This window comes from Limanda limanda, chromosome 22, assembly GCF_963576545.1.
Source record: "Limanda limanda chromosome 22, fLimLim1.1, whole genome shotgun sequence".
NCBI lineage: Eukaryota > Metazoa > Chordata > Actinopteri > Pleuronectiformes > Pleuronectidae > Limanda > Limanda limanda.
In genome coordinates, this window is record NC_083657.1 from 4491024 (window position 1) to 4510322 (window position 19299).

Genomic DNA, 19299 nt, shown 5'->3' on the forward strand with positions numbered 1-19299 from the left:
ACATGGGACTAAACACACACAACTAATCATCAAGCTGTGTGTATGTGTGTGTCTTTTGAGTGTGTGCGTTTGTGTGTTGGTCACCTCGGATGCTCAGTGAGAAAACACCTTCAGGAAATGTTTCTCGCTTTGTCTCCACGGAAAAAACTTTTTCCTGTAAATGTTTACGTTTGTTCTTCTCTTTATTTGAGAGTTTGTGTGTCGCTCTCACTCTAACAGCTCCCGCTTGCACTCAGATATTTAGTCGCTTGCACTCAGATTTCCTGAGCTCCAGCTCTTCTTCTCGTCTTAAAAACACGGGAAATGAATAATTCAAAGACGAATAAATGGATTCAAGAAAGTTTTATTGTGTCAAATGATGAATGACATGTGAGGTCGTTTTTCTCAGCTCGTTCCTACAGAATTATTCTTACTTTAGAAAACATTATATTAAATAACTCTGCGGTTTGCATCAGTCCATCGTCTTTTAACTGTTAGCTCTGGAGGAACAGCGCCCCCTGTCTGTTCACTCCTGTAAACAAATCGCATCATCATCGAGTAGTAGCGTAATTAAAGAAGTTCAACTTTAACTCAGCTGTGGGACAGAGGTCGTAAAATCACCAAACTATAACAGTTTTATATGTTTTATTTCAATAAAAGACAAAAAAGAAATTATATTTAATCGTTCTAACATCTGTTAAATGTTTCAGCACCAAAGTAAAAGACGTGTTTAAAGTTTCTGACATTGTTAACGGAGACGTCTTCACATCAAATAGCATTTTTACATGCACTTAACAAGTCAAGAAACTTGATTTCTCCACATCCGCGAAGAAATCGATGACAGGTTTTTATCCAAAAACACATTTTTGAAACAATTTTTGAAACATACAGAAGATGAAAACATCAATAATACTTAATACTATATCTTTTTTGATGTAAAATATAAGCTTCACATCCTGTTTCTGTAACGGAACAAACTCAAAGCAAAATGATCCGTTTGTTGCTTTAAGATTTTTTATGTTGATTTCTCCTTCTTCAGCTTTTCCTCAAATCAGTGAATTGTTCTCAAACTGAAGTGAAACTTAATGTACGAAGGGAAATTATGAAATTCATAAAAAAGCATTTTTCCTCATTTAGTGTCGGCTCATTTAATAATGGAAAAAATAATCAGATTACTTAAAGAGTTACATGATCTTAAATTTCAGCCCTAATTATGGTTGCTCACGTCAGGGATTTTACATCAATATTCAAAAAAACAGTTTAATACAAGAAAGAAGAATCAAACAAAGAGTAAAAGACGACATAAAAAACAGGTAGATGAGACAAAAGAAAGAAAAGAGAAAGTTGGGAGAGAGGCAGCCATGTGCTCACATGTTCCCGTCAACACGCGTGTTCACGTGTCAGCTCTCAGACCGTGGTGATGAGGTAGTAGGCGGCGGCAGACAGCAAAGCTCCGCCCACTGGGACGAGGACGATGGCGGCGCACCTCCTCCACCACCTCCCCCTCTTCCCCTGCTCGTCGTCCACCTCCTCTCTCCTCCCTCGCTTCTTGTTCCTCCGACCTCCTCGCTGCTGACGCTTCTCGAACGCCTCGAGCTCCTCCTGCACACGCAACACGCAACGCCACACATGTCAACCGCCGCCAGGATTCACACAGTAATAAAGTCTGTCGATAAAGTTTTATTCAACATTATGTGAGTGACAGAACTGACCTGAAGTTTCCTCTGCTCCTCCTCCTGAGCTTCTCTCTGCCCCGCCTCCTTCAGCTAAACACACACAGACACACACACAGATAGACGGAAATGCACACACACACACAAACAGAAACATCAATGTGTGTTCAGGTGAGACTCACTCAGTGACGGTACAGGTGTGTGTGTGTGTGTATGTGTGTGTGTGTGTATGTGTGTGTGTGTACCTGGCTGACTCTCATCTGCTGGTCTTTGCAGGTGTCGTCACACTGAACATCACACTGAGTCGACAGAGAACACAGGAGCTCCTACACTCACACAGACACACACAGACACACACAGACACAAACAGACACACACACAGACACACACAGACAAAACAGACGTTAATGAGGCCGAGCAGATAAAGTTTCATCAATGGAACAGATGCAGAAGACAAAAGGTTTTAAAGTTAGGTTTTAGGTGTGTGTGTGTGTGTGTGTGTTTACCTTCTTGATCCTCTTGCAGGGACACCGCAGTTTCACCTTCTGCTGACATTTCTCCTCACACACACCTGGATGACACACCTGCTTACAGCGATGACCACACTTCAGCTGCACACACAAACACAGACACAAACGCACACACGCACACACACACACACACACACACACAGGCGAATGAGTTTATTTCTGGTTCACTGAGGCAGAGAGACCTTCAGACGCTGAGGAAACAAACCTGCTGCGTCTCAAACATTCAACTCGTGAGGAAACTGAAATGTTTTCTTCATGTCTTAAGTTTCAACTTTTTTTGTTTTTTTGAAACCAGAAGGAGCAGGGGGCGGAGCCTGACAGAGCTGGAGGACATTTTAACAACGTTGAAAATAAATACAAATCTTAATTTTCCAAATATGTGGATTCGTCAAGTGAAAAAAGTTAAATGTGTGTGTGTAAACATTTCAGTGCTACAGTCACTGCGTGTGTTTGTTATTCCAACTGTGTGTGTGTGTGTGTCTGTGTGTGTGTCAGACTTTTTGGAGTTTAAGTTACAGCAGACTATGAAAACAGAGCTCTGACAGAACCCAAGACACACACAAGCAGTAACACACACTTCAAACCCAACTGTGTGTTCTTTGTGAGAGTGTGGAAATCATTCCCTGGTGCAAGTGAAACACACACGTTGAGAGAGACTATGTGTATGTGTGTGTGTGTGTGTTTGTCGTCTGGCGCCACAGAGATGAATTGATTACTGGAGCAAGCTGATGGTTTGAGTTTCAGCTTCAGAGACAAAACTGATTATTGATCAGAGACGAAGAAGAGAAATAAGAAGAGAAGAGGAGGAAAACTGTGAAGAAGGAATGACTGAGGAAACAGTGACTTCAACACTATCAGCACACACACATACACACACTCTCTCACACACACACACACACACACACACACACACACACACACACCCTCTAATGGGTGGCAGGTGACGCCACTTCCAAAGTCTGATAAACAAGTTCCATGAGGCAATGGGGCCTAAACTGAGGTCGCCCTAGATGGAGAGGGTGAAACAAGAGTGTGTGTGTGTGTTACAGTTGTCACTTTTTAAACTTTTGTGTGAACATGGGGAACGATCTCGGTGACTAAGTGAAGTTTCCCTGACGCACTCTCAGACTTTTGGATCCGGAAAGAGTCAGTAGTGTTTAAAGTGTGTGTGTGTGTGTGTGTGTGTGTACCTCTTTAGGACACTGGTTGTTGCAGGAGCCCAGCTCCACCTTCGTCTTTTCATCGGCCGACATCAACTTCCTGCAGAGACATAAAACCTGTTTATCAAAGTTTTCCGTGCAGCCTCGTTAACCACGAGATCAACAGGACACGATCCATCACAAACATTCCATTTAAAAACACATTTTAATCACTGACTGTTAACAAAAGTCGATGTTGCAGGTTTACACGTGAAATAATAAACTGTAGAAGTCGCACACGTAGGAGCAGTCGACCCCAACCCTCCATGTCCTTCGCTGTTGCCGTGGAAACCGCTGCGTTCTCTTAATTGGTCTGATTACAGAGGTGTTTGAGTTTGTACTGACGTGCACTCCACGTAGAGCAGGCTGATCTTGCAGTGGCAGCGTTGGCGGATCATCTGACCACAGGGGGGGCAGTCGCCCGGGTGACAGTGGAGTTTGCAGGGGTGGGGACAGCCTGGGGGGCGGGGTTTCAAACAGTCCTCGTCACACACCTCACACTGCGGAGAGAGAGAGAGAGAGAGAGAGTGAGTGATCAATCGAGTGGATGTTGATGCTAAGACCAAGACTGGAAAGGTGACACATTCGTAGGTAGAATGTCAGAAACATAGTGAAAACGGCAGGTTTACTTCTGTCAATCTGCTTTTTCAGTTGTTGCTGATTCTGGGCCCACTGACCATTTCAATGACTCACTACTTTATTCCAACCCTAAAAACTGCCTCGTCATCAAGTAAAACCACAACTAGGTCATCACCTTGCTGCGCTCGGTAACTACATGACACTCCTTGCTGCAGTCGTGGTTGCCACAGGTCAAAGGTCGATCGCATAGTCGTTTACAGGAGAAAGGCCCCCGACGATGACACGGCACCGGACTGACCTGATGGGGGAGAGAGAGAGTGAGAGAGAGAGAAAGAGACATTTTAGAATCACGTCCAACCTCGTCTGAAGGTGAACGAGTGCGTCGAATACAAAGTACTTAAATACATGAGTCAAGACGGATGAAGAGAAAGAGGGATGGAGCAAAGGAGGAAGAGGAGGACGATGTTCGGAAGATGGAAAGAAAACATCAGGGGAGGGCAGACAGTCAATGCAGATAATGGGAGGAAGTGATGAATCAAAGAATGTCAGATACGTGAGGTTTTACTGAAAGAGAACGAGGGATTGGTGGAAGAGGAGACTGGTTCTTACCTCGTGTTTCCCAAAACAGGACCTGAAACACAAAGAAAAGAGTTTTAAGGGCGTGAAGATATGGAACATGTTCAGGAAAGGCGGGTGAGAGGTGAATTTTCTAGGGGGCTGCAGTAAAAGTTCCAGAAAATGTCCAGAGCAACTGACTCAGATATTTGTGTTCTCACGTCCAGAACCTCCAGGACATTTCAGGAACATGTGCAGACATAACACAGCTGCAGAGATGTTTGTATAGACGGTTTTGTAAATGTGTTGTGAGACAAGTCGTTGATAAGACAAAAAGACAAACTCCAGAAATTGACACAATTTCCGTGTTCATGTTGAACAACTTACTTCTCACACACTGCGTGCAGAGTGTTTTTTAATCTCAGCTTTAATGGTCCATGACAGAGCCAAAGCACCCTGGAATGTGTTTGTGATTAGTGTTAGTGATTAGTGAGCGTGTGTGTGATTAGTGAGTGTATGTGTATGTATGTGTGTGTGTGTTGTGTAGTAGTGTAATTTATCATTCTGAGTTTCTAAGAACTCTCAAATCTGTTGTATTTAAATTGTTTAGTGTGTGTAATAGTGTGTATTTTTTGTGTTATTGACTGGAATTTTCTTCGGTTTCGAAACTCAAATCACCTCCCTGTGGTTTTATGTCTGCACCAACCAGAGTTTTAGTCCCTCTCCATGTTGCATTCACAATAAAGAGGTCGCTGTGACCTTTGATCTTTGACCACCCAACTCTAATCAGTTCATCTTTGAGTCTAAATTGATGTTTGTACCAAATTTGAAGAGATTCTTTCGAGGCTTTCTTGAGATAGTGTTTACAAGAATGGAACAGAAGAACAGACAATCTGAAAACATTATACCTCCGGCCAGTAGGTGTCGCCGTAACAGAAGCAAAGAAAAAAAAACTGGAATTATTCATGATGACGGTTAAACGTGTGTTTGACCTACGTTGGTATCGGGACCTGACATGGCGGACAGGGCAGAGCTTTCTTCACAAACGCAGGTTCAGACGGCTGCTCCCACGGACCTGCCAACTTCACCTGAACACACACACACACACACACACACACACACACACACACACACACACACACACACACACACACACACACACACACACACACACACACACACACACACACACACACACACACACACACACACACACACACACACACACACACACACACACACACACACACACACACACACACACACAAGCTGTATTAAGTCTGATCTGTACTAAAGAACAGTGGTTCAGCAAATGTGGGCAGACCCAGTCCACTAGCTCTTTCCCCTGATCCCAGTATTCATGCTAAGCTAAGCTAACTGGCTGGCCTCACTAAGGAAAATGTGGAACTGTTCCTTTAAGGCGGCTGCTCACCTGCTGGGACTTGACCAGCACCATGTCATGGCAGGGCTGTGGGCAGGTGTGGCTGCACTTGGGCAGCGGCAGCAGGCAGTGCTGCCTGCAGGGGGCGCAGGTCCCGATGTGGCAGCGGTGGGTCTCTCTGGTCGGGTGGTGACAGGACGAAGGAGACCTGACAAGACCATGTGAACGGTTGAGAGAGAATCAAACGCACTACAGCTTACTGTTCCTTACTAGTACTTATTATTACAGTTTTATGTTCATAATGTCCATATTTTCTCAGAAGATCAGAGGCAATAAGTCTGGATGACATTACACAAGTGAAGCTAAATAATCTGGATCGCCGCCTGGTGGCTGGCTGCAGTATGGGTTGTTAACCACGCCTCCTCCATGTTAGCATATGGGACATGGAGCAAATAGAAAAGTCAAGGTAGACTCTGACGTTTCTACCTTTAGTTCTGGTGTGTGTGTCCTTACCTGCAGAACTCCTTGCAGCGAGGTGGTTTGGTGCTCCTCTCGCGACCACAGGGGACGACCAGAACAGTTGAGGAACACGTGCACGGGACCTCCACCGTCTCTGGACACGGATAACAGCTCCCTGACAGACAGACACACACACACACACACACACACACACTTCAGTCAGCTTTATTCACTGTGAGGACGATCAGGTGTCTAACTGCTCAGACAGTGTTTAAAGTGTCTATTAAAACACTGAACTCTCTCCATTTCATTTGTCTTGATTAAAACAATACCTCCGAACACTAGATGTTGCAGGTCAAATAATGACTCAATAAAATAAAATAACGATTAAAGAATTCCATAATAAACATTAAATAGATGAGGCTGTAGAGAGAATATCCATGTTCTGTTGAAGTCTGTCAAATAAACACCACACACACACACACTCTGTTATCTGTTCTGTGTGTTGATGCGTTGGCGGCGGAGCGACCTTCTAGCTTCTCCCTCGTGAAATGTCAGAGGAGCCAATCAGCACGCAGACTTACGAATAAATTTACTTTAATTTATTCAGCCAATAACAAGGCAAAAGGGAGCACAAGTTATCTTTTAAATCATCCAATCAGGAAATAATAGAAGCAGGAAGCTATCTGTTATTCCACCAACAACACCCACACACTCGTCTTTGTTACAGGGGTTAATGATGGCTGACAGGAAGCAGAGGTCAACGTTTCCCCCGAACACAGGACAAGTTGTGTTCAGCTGTAGAAAATGTCAACAAATACACAAACACACACAGACACACACACACACACTCGACAGGAGGTGCTGTGGGGAAGAATGTTCCTGAGGTTGACCTTCGACCTTCGTCCAGCTGTGACTTTCAACAAATCACAACTAGTTCAACAAACACTTATGTGATGTGACGTGTGTGCGTGAGAGCGACAGAGAGAGAGAGAGCGATACAGGGAGAGAGAGAGAGAGAGAGAGAGAGAGAGAGAGAGAGAAAGAGAGAGAGAGAGAGAGAGAGACAGAGAGAGACAGAGAGAGACAGAGAGAGCGATACAGGGAGAGAGAGAGAGAGAGAGAGAGCGATACAGGGAGAGGGAGAGAGAGAAAGAGAAAGAGACAGAGAGAGAGAGAATGCATGGTAAAGTTCATTAGACCTGATAATACTCTATTGGATGTTTGTTATTGTATGTGACAGTGAATAAAGTTTCATTTGAAGCTGTGTTCACATCCATTAGTTTTATATTTGAACGCATCGTTACCTTGGTGACACACAGAGGGACACTTGTGGTTTCGACACCCCAGAGTTCTCCCGCAGCTCAGGTCACACGGGGGGCAGTTACCAGGGCAACACTGAAACACAGTGCATCATGGGAAACTGAGTTTAAGGAGGATGAACAGTTTGAGTTCAGTCTGTGACATTTTAAAGGTTAGAACCCGGAGCAGGATGTTATCTGCGCCACGCTTCCCGATAACGGACCCCGAAAATAAACGTCCCCCCGTCTCGTGGCGTCCGTCAACCTTCTCCTATCGGATGAGATGACATCTCTCTGACATTTACACAGCAGGAGCGCTCACGGAAACCAGACGCCACCGCCGTCACGCTGAGCGTTAGCACAAGAGCGGAGAACGATCAGAGTCAAAACCAAAGCATCGACGTTTCAGTGAGGAGCCTCTTTACTCCTCCAACCAGCAGGAGGAGCTGTGGCCCACAGACTGAACACAATAGCTGTTTGATATTGATCAGTAATGTGATATCGATATTGATGCAGGAGCTATTTTGTTAGATAACAATTGGATATTGATCAGCAGAGGCTGTGAACTCACCTTTCTCCTACACTGGTGTCGCTGACAGCTTCTGGTTTTGGGACATTTGGAGTCACACAGATATTCTTTATGACACGGCATCAACTTCCTGTATTTGCCACACCTGCACTCCTTCTCCACCTCCTGATAGACACATGCACAGAGTGTGTTATATAGTTATATCAGTTTGTGTGTGTGGGTGTGTGTTTCAGTGTGTGTGTGTGACCTGTCTGCAGGTCTCGCAGCTCCCTCGGTGACACCTCATAGCACAGGTGTGTTTTCCACACGACAGCCGGCGGTCACATGTGTCGCCGCACAGCGACACTTCCTCCGTGCATGGCAGAGACGACTCTACACACACACAGAAAAGAGGGCAGTTATTTAGGGACAAAATTCTGACTAAGTCTCTAAAAGTGACAACTAGTGTGTGGTTTCTTCATATGCGTGCACTTCCTTGTGTACTTGTATGTGTGTGCATGCTCTATATACGTGTATACAAATGGGTATGTGTGTGTGTGTGTGTGTGTCCCCTTACTGGTCTTGCCGCAGGGACAGCACCTGCTGACGGAGCGGGGACATGGAGGACAGACTTTGTCGTGACACAAGAGCTCACAGGTGTGATTCCCACAGGAGAGGACAGACCCACACACCTGGAGCAGAGAGAGAAAAGGTGAAGTCTTGTCACATGGTCCAGAGCAGAACAGTAGAAAACAATGTTGTAAAAACTGTTTTATGAGAGGTTTGATACAAATAAAGTTGATTCTGTTGTTATAAATACCTGTATCATAATTATTGATCAGGATGTAAGACGTTTATAATGTATAACAGTATAGTAATACAGTATAAACAGTATTGAAAGTCTTACCTGCTGACAGTTCCACTCAGGGCTGGCACACGGCCTCTCTGCCTTCTCTCTACCACACATACACTTCTGAACACTGACCCTAGGACATGGAGAACACTCTGACACACACACACAAAGACACAAAGTTAATGCACAAACACAAACTGAGTAGTTGATTCTGCATTGTGTGTGAGACGGCTGTGTACAGGTGAGTGAGTGTTTGTGTGTACCTGTGTGACAGGGCTGTGTGCAGTTGTGTTGTTTACAGGGCAGTAACCTGCCACACTGCTTCTGACAGGACCAGGCCTGAGAGAGAAACACACACGATGAGCATGAAGACACGTGTGTGTGACACAGTTTCAACACCCAACACTTCATCTGTTCTCTTTTAACACCTACCTTGTTGCTACAGCGACGGGGGAGGGGCTTTGATTTGCAACACATACAGGAAACTGGCACCATCTTTGGACAGGGAGGGCACGGACCTGAAAACAAAGTCAGATCCATAATGCTCCCGGGTCTTCAGCCAGGTCAAAGGTCACAGCGCTGTTGTACTGCTAATACTGGACAGGTTATATTACTGTCAGAAGAAAAAGTGCTAATACAGCACTACTAACACACAAACTGACACTTTTCAAATGACACAAATCATGCACAGAGTCAGAAGTCACATTCGGACAATTCTGTGTGTGTCTTTGTGTGTGTGTGTGTGTCTTTGTGTGTGGTTACCGGGGTGACAGAGCAGCAGACAGGTGTGTCCACAGGCGGGTTTAAGATCCTTCTGACAGACGGAGCCACAGGAGTGAGGAACCAACCAGGGGTCCGCTGGAGGATCCTGCAGCTTCCCACAGTAACACATGTACCTGAACACAACACAGTTACACGGTGTTAACACAGATGTTAACCTGTCCTGTGTGATGCATTCAGGGGTCGTACAGACCTGTTGGGCGTGGCGCTGGGGGGATATTCAGCTCGACACTTTGGACTGTGGAGGAAACATCACGACAGATTAGAGAATATTTTCCTCCACAAACAGTTTACGTGTCTTTTGAGATTAGACGTCTTCGCTAAGCGAGCTGCGTCTTCCTCACCAGGGCCAGGGATGCTTCTTCTGACCGAAGTCTTCATCAGTGACGGAGGAGACGAGGAAGGCCGAGTCTCTGGCCCACTTCTGAATACAGGGCAGGTGGAAGAGGGAGAAGCAGCTGGAGCAGCTCCACACCTGGACACACACACAGATGGACAGGTTCGATCTTTCTGATTCTGGATCAGTTCAGAGACTTTAACAGTTATGACTCACGGGTCAGTGGTAAATCTTTAACTGCAGGAAACTCTATTTGACATTTTTTATAAATCAAACGATCAGCAGATCTGAACAGATGTGAAACCAACCGCCTGCGTCCTCTTGACGGAGCCGATGCAGATGAGGCAGGTGAGAGCTCCGGACTGAAACAGGTCACTGACGTACTGACCCGTCCTGAGAAGACCCGAGCCATCGCCACCTGGGTGCAACACACAGGAGAGCGCTGGTGAGGAACTGAGTATTTGTGAGTATTTGTGAGCATCAGTGAGTAGTAAGCAGGAGTATAACCCACATCTGTTACACAGCTTTTTTATGTGTAATAATAAATAAGATGGGGTTTAGCTGAGATTGTCTCACCCATAGATATCATATATAAAGGCTAGATGTCTCGTTCGACGGGGCCGGACGTCCCCACATGGTGGCCATCTTGCTAGGGGGCAGCTCGCTCACCCATTACATTGTGTTGGTAGTGGTAAATAACCATAACTTGACCGATTTTTAAACGGTCTGGTTTGTTATAAACGTCAGAGATGTAGTTATGACACTGCATACATTTAGAAAATAACATAATTATTCATAAGTATGCAGTGTCATATCTACATCTCTGACGTTTATAACAAACCAGACCGTTTAAAAATCGGTTGAAAATAGAGCAAGTTATGGTTATTTACCACTACCAACACAATGTTATGGGTGAGAGAGCTGCTCCGTAGCAAGATGGCCGCCATGTGTGGACGTTCATCTCCGTTGGCCGGCAACGCAGACGGGACATCTAGCCTTTATATATGATATCTATGGTCTCACCTGTCTGGTCAGTGTAGGTGGTGAAGGTCGACGCCAGGATCTTCCCCCTCTTTCCATCCTTATGGTCAACATCTCCTTCATCATCATCGTCTTCGTCGTCAGAGGAGGAGCTCAGGCGGTTCTCCACCAGTCGCTGAGCAGCAGCCTGGTTGGACTTCTTGATCTCCTCGAACTTGGACTGAACGGACTCTGCTGTCATTGAGGAGAAGATACAAACATCAGTCCACGCCAATAATCAGCTGTGACATCACAAAGAGCGTGTCCTCACCCCGTGGAGGCTCAGGAGCCGAGGTGGTCTTCGTCCTCCCTCCTCTGTCCTCACCCCGTGGAGGCTCAGGAGCCGAGGTGGTCTTCGTCCTCCCTCCTCTGTCCTCACCTCGTGGAGGCTCAGGAGCCGCGGTGGTCTTCGTCCTCCCTCCTCTGTCCTCACCCCGTGGAGGCTCAGGGGCCAGGGTGGTCTTCGTCCTCCCTCCTCTGTCCTCACCCCGTGGAGGCTCAGGACCTGCGGTGGTCTTCGTCCTCCCTCCTCGTCCCGGGGCCCAGGCTCCTGCAGCGGCTGAAGGCCTCTCTGTCTGCTGGGGTCGTGACCTCTCACCCTGGACCTCCTGGCTGCGGCCTCGACCCCGGCCCTGCTGACGCCAGGCCGGCTCCATGGCAACCGCCTCCTGAACCCTGGAGACAGATCTGGTGGTCTTTGATTCGACCTCGAGCTGATCAGGGACAGAGAAGGATGAATCTTCACGTCAGACCTGGTTCCTGCTCAATGGACAACTTCACAAACTGATCATTAGAGTTCAATAAGAATCAGACATGTCCCCGTGTGAGTCTCTTCAGCAGCAGGTGTTGTTAGCATGTTGTTAGCATGTTGTTAGCATGTTTAGGATCCATCTCCTCACCTGAGCTCGGAGCTTCTCCCCGTCACGTCAGCTCAACACAAGTTAGCCGGTTAGCTCCGACAAGCTAGCTGTCAATAAAGTTGAGTGAAAACAGGCGCAAGCACACGTCACATCCGGCGCACGGCGGCTGATGACTCGGCAAGTGAACGAGGCTGAAGAAGAGGAGGAGAGGAAAGTGAGGAAGAAAAGGAGAGGAAAGTGAGGAAGAGGAAAGGACGATGGAGACTTTCAATGAAGCGACTGAAGCAAGCCTCAGCTGCTGCAGGGACTCTGACGTCAAATGCTCAGCGACGCGCGGTGCATGCCGGTAGATGTAGTTCGAAGAGCCAGAGCCGAGTATACGTGTGGAATATGAAACGACAAGTCCCAGCTCGCATAGCGACACAGGAAGAGAGACGTGTCACTGGCAACATTTGTCTTTTTCATTCTTATTATTTTGTTTCTGATAACATTTATTTTAATCTGATTTCGCAGTTTGTTTTATTTTTAAAACTTTGTTGTGTTAAAAAATATTATTTTATTTTATAAATGTTTTTCTCCTTCTTAAAAAACATTTTTTCCAGCTGATCATATCACACGGAATAGTCCAATAATCGAAAATAACTCAATAAAGAATCAGACTAAACTACCCCACCTGTTAGTACAATATTATTCAAGTGTTATAAATAAATAGAGATAAATAACATAAAGTAGATACATGAAAATAATTGAATTGTTGTGTTTTCTACACAAAAACAAAAAAACAGATCAGTCTTTATTTATAAAATCTCTTTATTTCAGCGCAGTGACATAGATTCATATTTCATATCTCAACAACATGCATCAGTCGTAGTGTAGAAAAACAAACTGGATGGACAAGCTCCTCTGCTGACCTTTGACCTCTACTGGCTGTAAAGCAGCTGATCTACACATGCCTGACACGAGGATGTGTTGTTTATCGTTTAACATTATTATATGTACATGATTATATCTAAAGTTTAAAGCTTAGACAGACTCATGCTGTTATAAAATTAAAACTATAAAAATATTTCCTGCTTCTTATTTAAAACATAACACATTTAAATGTTTACTATAAAGCAGTTTAATAATATATTGGTATTCTATCTCTCTCTCTCGCTCTCTTTCTCTCATGTATTCTAGAGCTCGGTGGTCCGTTGACACTCGACTGATCCAGAGTTTTTTTCCGGAGTAAACTTAACATCTTCCCCAAGTTCATACATGAATCGGAAACACAGTTTGCTTTCTTTTCCTCAACTTGGGGATGAAATGTAAATTTGATAGTAAGAGACAGAACTTTAAATTAATATTGCTGTTATTCAATTTTTTATTTTTACGTTTTTACTTTGAACAAACTGAATTAAGTTCTATGGAGCCTTTTGTTTTCATGTCTCCTTCTCTCCACCCTCTTGGCCGAGCCACGCTCAAAAATCAAACATCCCGGTCCTTCCCCTCCTCTTCTTGTCTGCTCTACTCAGGTGTTGGAGGGGGCGGAGCTTCACCTGGTTGGTCGGCTCATGGCGGCGGCGGCAGCTTCCTCTCCAGCCGGGTGACTCTGTGTTTGAGTTTGCTGTGAGTAGCTTCATGGTCTGCAAGCAGCCGGGCATAACGCGTCTGCAGGACGTCCAGCGTGCTCGTCATCTTCTCCACCTTCTCCTCAATCTCTTTGGGGTCAGGTCCCTGCGCTGCCAACTGCAGGACAAGATCGGATATGACTTTGAGTTCAACAGGTCAGATTTCTTCTTTATATGAGATCATGTGACTATACCTCCAAGTCCAGCAATCCGTCCTTCATCAGAATCTGCCTTCCTTTCTCCTCCAGCAGAGCCTTGGCATCAGGATACTCCTTCAGCGCCTCCATCAGGTCGTCTTTGGAAAGACAGAAGAGGTCGGAGTAACCGATGCTCTTGATGTTTGCTGTCCTTCTGTTTCCTGCCTTACTTCCTGTTGAAGAAGAGCAAAGTCTAGGTTTAAAGCACACAATGGGACACTGAAAAAACATGCTCCTCTGCTCTGTAATGGCTCAATATCAGGGCTGCACGATATATTCAAAATGTATCATCGGGCGATATCAACATGCACAATATACGTAACGCAAAAGAAGGCTTAAGCTACGATAAAAAGGGTTAAATTTCAAATTCATCACTATGAGCGGTTGAGTAAGTCGACCTTTGATAGCCAGGATGCTGATCTCGCCAAAGTAGCTTCCATCACTCAGAACGACAAACTGTTTGATTCCGTCGTCGGCGACAACGGCGAGTTTTCCCTCCTTGATGATGTACATCTCTCGGCCAATGTCGCCCTTCTTACAGATGTAGTCTCCTGGGCTGTAGACCTGAGGCTGCAGCTTCAGCACCAGCTCCACCAACAGGCCGGCCTCGCAGTCCGCAAAGATACGAACCTGCAGGACGACAGGAGAGAGGAGGCGCTGGACTCTGGGGCTTCATTTGAGTTGGGTGTTAATGAGGAGTATGATCTAGTGTGTGTGCAGACCTTCTTCAGGGTGTCCAGGTGGACGTTGATGGCGATCTCTGCTCTCAGCTTGTCAGGCAGGTACTTCAGCACCTCCCTTTCATCCACTGCCTTCTTATTGGTCCACAGGAAGTCAAACCACTTGATCACTCGCTTCTCCAGGTCCTTTGTTACCTGGATGGGAGAGGATACATTTGTATACAATATTTGTTTACACAACTACTGTCCACACTGCTCTGCAAAATATCTATGTAACCAACCAACAAATCAGCCAACTAACCAACCAACCAACTATCCAGCCAGCCAACCAGTAAGCCAACCAGCCAACAAACCAACTAACCAACCAGTCATTCAACCAACCAAACAACCTAACCATCTAGCCAGCCAACCAGTCAGCCAGCCCGCCAACCAACTAACTAACCAACCAGCCAGCTAGCTAACCAACTGACCTTTCGGAAGCTCATGTACTGTTTTATTGCGTCAATGCGAGACTGAAAACTGGCTCTGGCCGCGTTCATGTTGGTGATCATCGAGCCGACGTTACCGACAATGGTGGCAAAAATCAACACACCCACCTAGATGAAAAGAATAGAATAGAATAGAATATTAAATTCAGATTCTTAAACTTAAAATAATATTCAGTTCTTTAAGCCACACTCACCAGGAAGTCAGTGACGACAAAGAAGTACTCTGAGTTCTCCACTGGGGGCGGCGTTTCTCCAATGGTGGTGAGCGTCAGCGTGGACCAGTACATACTGTAGGCGTATTTCCTCACCAGACGACCAAACTCAGGGTCTTTTGGGTCGGGATAAACGAACCTGTCAGCACCGAAACCTGGAGGAACAGACAAGATGAAACATCTGAAGGTTTTATTCAGTTACCGAAAAGGCAGGATTCAAACCAGCAAACTCACCGATGGCCTTGGAGAAGGAGTAGTATAGGCAGGCATTCCAGTGGATGATGATGACAATGTACATGACAAGGTTGGATATTCGAAGCGCGTTGGGGTAGTTGGTCCTGGTCTCTGTCCTCTGGAAGAACTCCAGCATCCTGAAACACCAAAAATCGTATTTAAGTAATTTAAATAATTCCAACAAATCTGTGACGTCCCCATTTTTTTGTGAGCCACCGCTCTGAAGCCTCCAGTTTGACACTTGACTCTAAATGGATCATAATTGACAAAATGAACATCAGTTGTATTGAAGAAGTAGAGATTGAGAATTAAACTCCTTTGAAAAATGTCTTGACGTTATAAAGGGAGAAGTAGACTCAATTTCTCATACAGAAAGAACCAGTGGAATAGCCCTCTGCTGTGTGTGTGTGTGTGTGTGTGTGTGTGTGCGTGCATGTGTACCTGTTGAACCTCAAGAGTTTATTAAGGCGGATCTCGGGGTAGGCGAGGCCGAAGACTGTGAACAGAAGGTCGGTGGGAATCATGGAGACCAGGTCCAGTCTGAACTGGAAACTGTTCTTGTAGCGATCACGGAGCTTCTGCTCTTCCTTCACCAGAAGACCCTGCTCCAGGTAACCTACACAAACAAAATGTGCCTTGTTATTTATTAGTTCCAGTAAAAGTAGCATTGATGAAATATCACACACACACACAGGATCATATGGTGGCATCATGATGTAATCTAGTATAGTAATGTATTCACTTTGGCAACCAATAAGATTAGAGAGTCAACGCTAATATTATGACAAATATTATTACAATCTGTATATCATATGTGTGTGATTGTGAGAGTGAGCTCGGACCGGTTCTGGTTCTGAAGATCATGTCGGCGATGTAGGTGAGGTCAGCGACGAAGTCCAGGAAGAACCAGTAGTACAAGTAGTCCGTCTGCAGCTCCTCAAAACACGCCCTGAAACACACACAGACACACAGACACACACACACACACACACACACACAGAATATCAGCTTGTGTGTACAGTAGGAAAACACCTGGTTGCCTGATGTTGTTGCTCACTGAGATTACCTGGCTATGATCAGGGTCCAGTTGTACATGACAGGGATGGTGATGACAAACAGCCAGTGGTAGTAGGTGTTACTCGCCGGGTCGATCACTGCGATCTCTTTGGGACTGGACACAAACACACTGATTAGTTATCCCTGTTATTATTAACTCCATTAATGGTTATGACGATTCTAGAGGCAGAATCCAGTTTTCTTACAAACTAAATCACACTAGATCCAAATAAACCAAACCTACGCCTCCTCTTTGGCCTTCTTCTCTTTTTCCTTTTCTTTCTCTTTCTCTATCTCCTTCGCTTTCTCTATCTCCTTCTCCTCCTTGTCTTTCCTTTTCTTCTCCTTCCTCTCTTTCTTCTCCTTCCTCTCCTGCCTGGCAGAGAAGACAACAAACAAACAGAGGAAATTACGTTTCAGAATGTTTCTGAAATCCACTCTTTCACAGATTTGAGACAGTTTTTAAGTTTCTCGTCATCTTGTGATCAAACTTACTCCTTTTTCTCCTTCTTCTCTTTCTTTTCTTTCTTCTTTTTCTTCTTCTCCTCTCTGGAAGGAAATAGGAAAAACGTCACAGAGATCAGCTGTATAAATGTATAAATACTTGTACATAATATATACGTATACATATGTGTGTGTATGTGTGTGTGTGTGTGTGTGTGTGTGTGTTTCTGTGTGTCGTACTCCTCCTCATTGTTGTTGCTGTTGTTGACGTTGAATAAAACTCCTGGTCCGGCTCCTTCAGCAGCTCTGAAACGAAAACCCGACTTTGAATCGACAGAATTTAAAAGCTGGAACAATCTCACTGACACAGAACTGACTCTAAGATCAATGACCCTGAAACCAACACTTTAAAACTTTTATTCCCACTCTGAACATCCCCTAACTACCTCAGCATCTGTTGTTTCCACGACAACTCACCTGTTGCCTTCCCTGACGCCACCAGGCTCCTCCTCCATGTCTTGTGGATGGATGATGGGCGGGGTTATCCTAGAAGTGGGGGACGGGGCTGATGGAGCAACCTTAGCCATGGCGGTTTCCTCTTCCTGCAGAGAGAGAAACAGAATCTACAGATTTCAACCCGAACTGTCATAGACGTAGAAACACACTCAACAAAAACCTCTCCCATGATGCTTTGACTGTCCTTCTGAACTCAGTGATGTCATAAAGACGTCAGAAGAATTATGTCAAGCATCATTCAAAACTATTTGCAAACTTCTGAACAATAGAAATGACCTGAATAAAAAAATCTATGTTCACATAGTGGGAATGATGTCACCATCTACTGGCAAGGTGCTGCAAGTGAAAGGGAAAAAAGTTTGCTGAGCAAATCATAAAAAATGTCACTGTATTTTAGAGGCTTCAATGTATTTTCTGTGTCGCCACCTGGTGGACAAATGGAGATGTATAGACCTTTAATCAATAATGTAATCAATTACCTAAGCAACAGACTTTTACATTAATGAAGTCTGTTGTTGTTATCGACTGATAATGAGTTCATACATGTATCTCCCCTGCTTATTAATTAATAATAATAATAATAAACGATGCATCCTTGTATAATATTTAGCCCCATACCATCCCTACATTAGCTCCTTACTCACCTGTCAACTGATAATCCGTTGGCCTCGGTTATGTGGCCTAGATCGACCAACACCCTATCAAACTCATCGCTGTGGAAACAGAGGAGTTACCCCTCTACACTCACACACACACACACTCTCACACACACAAACACACACACACTCACACACACATGGGAGGTTTAAATCCTTTAAAGTGAGAAGTCGGTGGAGAAAAGAAGAGAAAAGCGAGGGATGGACGGAGTGAAGGTGTGGAGGATCCAGTGGGGGAGTCTCCTCTGTCACCCTGACAGGGATAAAGAGATTATATGAGGAATGATACTGTCCTGTCTCTCTCACTTTCACACACATACCCACACACACACACACACACACACATACACACAAACACACACGCACACACACACACACACACACACACACACACAGAAGAGTAATTCCTAATAAGCCTATCAAAGCCTGTTAAACAGAGCAGCTCGAGTTGAGAGAGAGAGAGAAAGAGAGAGAGAGCGAGAGAGAGAGAGAGAGAGAGGGAGAGAGAGGGAGAGTGTGTGTGTGTGTGTGTCTGTGTGTGTCTGTGTGTGTCTGTGTGTCTGTTTGTGTCAGTTCAGCTCAGCTCAAAACTAATTGAAAACTTACATTTTCACTCCACCTGGCTCCACCTTGTGGAACAACAGGTTAACTACACCCAAACTGTTTCTGACAAGTGAAAACATTTAATGTGATTAAACTTCAGACCATGTTTCAAATAAAAGAACATGTTTTTAGCCATTTAGCTTCAATTCACTTCAATTAATTAAAGACAACCTCGTGAGCGCCCCCTACATGTACTGCAGTCCAGTTTGGTACATACACTGTTTGTAAGGGTTTGTTAAAATCAGAGGAAGTGGACAGGATCTGTGTAGACGAGATCTGATATTTTTCTTATTTATTTTGTATCTATTCTTGTTGTTTTGATTGATTCCTAACCACTGATGAACTGAAATATATATTTTATCATATAAAGTAGAAGACCCGCCCCCACCCTGCCTCTGATTGGTTGAAGGTGGGCATGAGGGAAGATGATTGGCTCGGGTACAGGAAGAGGATCTAGTTGAACCAATCAGAGGCAGGGAAGGGGCGGGTCCTCTTGCAGCTCGGGGGTGGGGCCAGAGCAACATGGAGGACAGAGTCTGAGACAAGTGACGCGTTAACGGGGAAGAAGAAGAAGAGGAGTCCGGTTCTC

At 45.0% G+C, this 19299-nt stretch overlaps 3 protein-coding genes across 3 annotated transcripts in view; 1 reads left to right on the plus strand and 2 right to left on the minus strand.

Annotated features, from left to right (window-relative positions):
- Positions 1-327: 327 nt before the first annotated feature.
- On the minus strand, positions 328-12305 carry nfxl1 (nuclear transcription factor, X-box binding-like 1). Its single transcript, XM_061095657.1, has 25 exons — positions 12054-12305; positions 11426-11867; positions 11158-11349; positions 10443-10552; positions 10142-10272; positions 9991-10035; positions 9780-9913; positions 9450-9535; positions 9281-9356; positions 9072-9169; positions 8742-8856; positions 8433-8557; positions 8228-8350; positions 7663-7753; positions 6410-6530; positions 5948-6104; positions 5512-5603; positions 4570-4591; positions 4136-4258; positions 3727-3881; positions 3373-3442; positions 2159-2263; positions 1898-1978; positions 1692-1745; positions 328-1581 (listed from the first exon to the last, which is right to left on the minus strand). The coding sequence occupies exons 2-25, from the start codon at positions 11808-11810 to the stop codon at positions 1387-1389; spliced, it is 2886 nt and encodes a 961-aa protein (XP_060951640.1). The 5' UTR covers positions 11811-11867; positions 12054-12305; the 3' UTR covers positions 328-1386.
- A 1260-nt stretch (positions 12306-13565) lies between these two features.
- On the minus strand, positions 13566-17522 carry cnga1b (cyclic nucleotide gated channel subunit alpha 1b). Its single transcript, XM_061066639.1, has 14 exons — positions 17413-17522; positions 17176-17241; positions 16987-17040; positions 16736-16867; positions 16502-16606; positions 16278-16384; positions 15877-16051; positions 15436-15572; positions 15184-15356; positions 14972-15097; positions 14544-14696; positions 14220-14451; positions 13819-13994; positions 13566-13742 (listed from the first exon to the last, which is right to left on the minus strand). Exons 1-14 carry the CDS (start codon positions 17520-17522, stop codon positions 13566-13568), a joined length of 1923 nt encoding a protein of 640 aa, XP_060922622.1.
- Positions 17523-19247: 1725 nt separating this feature from the next.
- Positions 19248-19299, plus strand: part of LOC133028704 (zinc finger protein 883-like) — a 6243-nt gene continuing 6191 nt past the window's right edge. Inside the window, exon 1 of the mRNA XM_061095690.1 lies at positions 19248-19299. This exon is cut by the window's right edge and continues 620 nt beyond it. The gene's annotated coding sequence lies outside the window, so the exon portion shown is untranslated.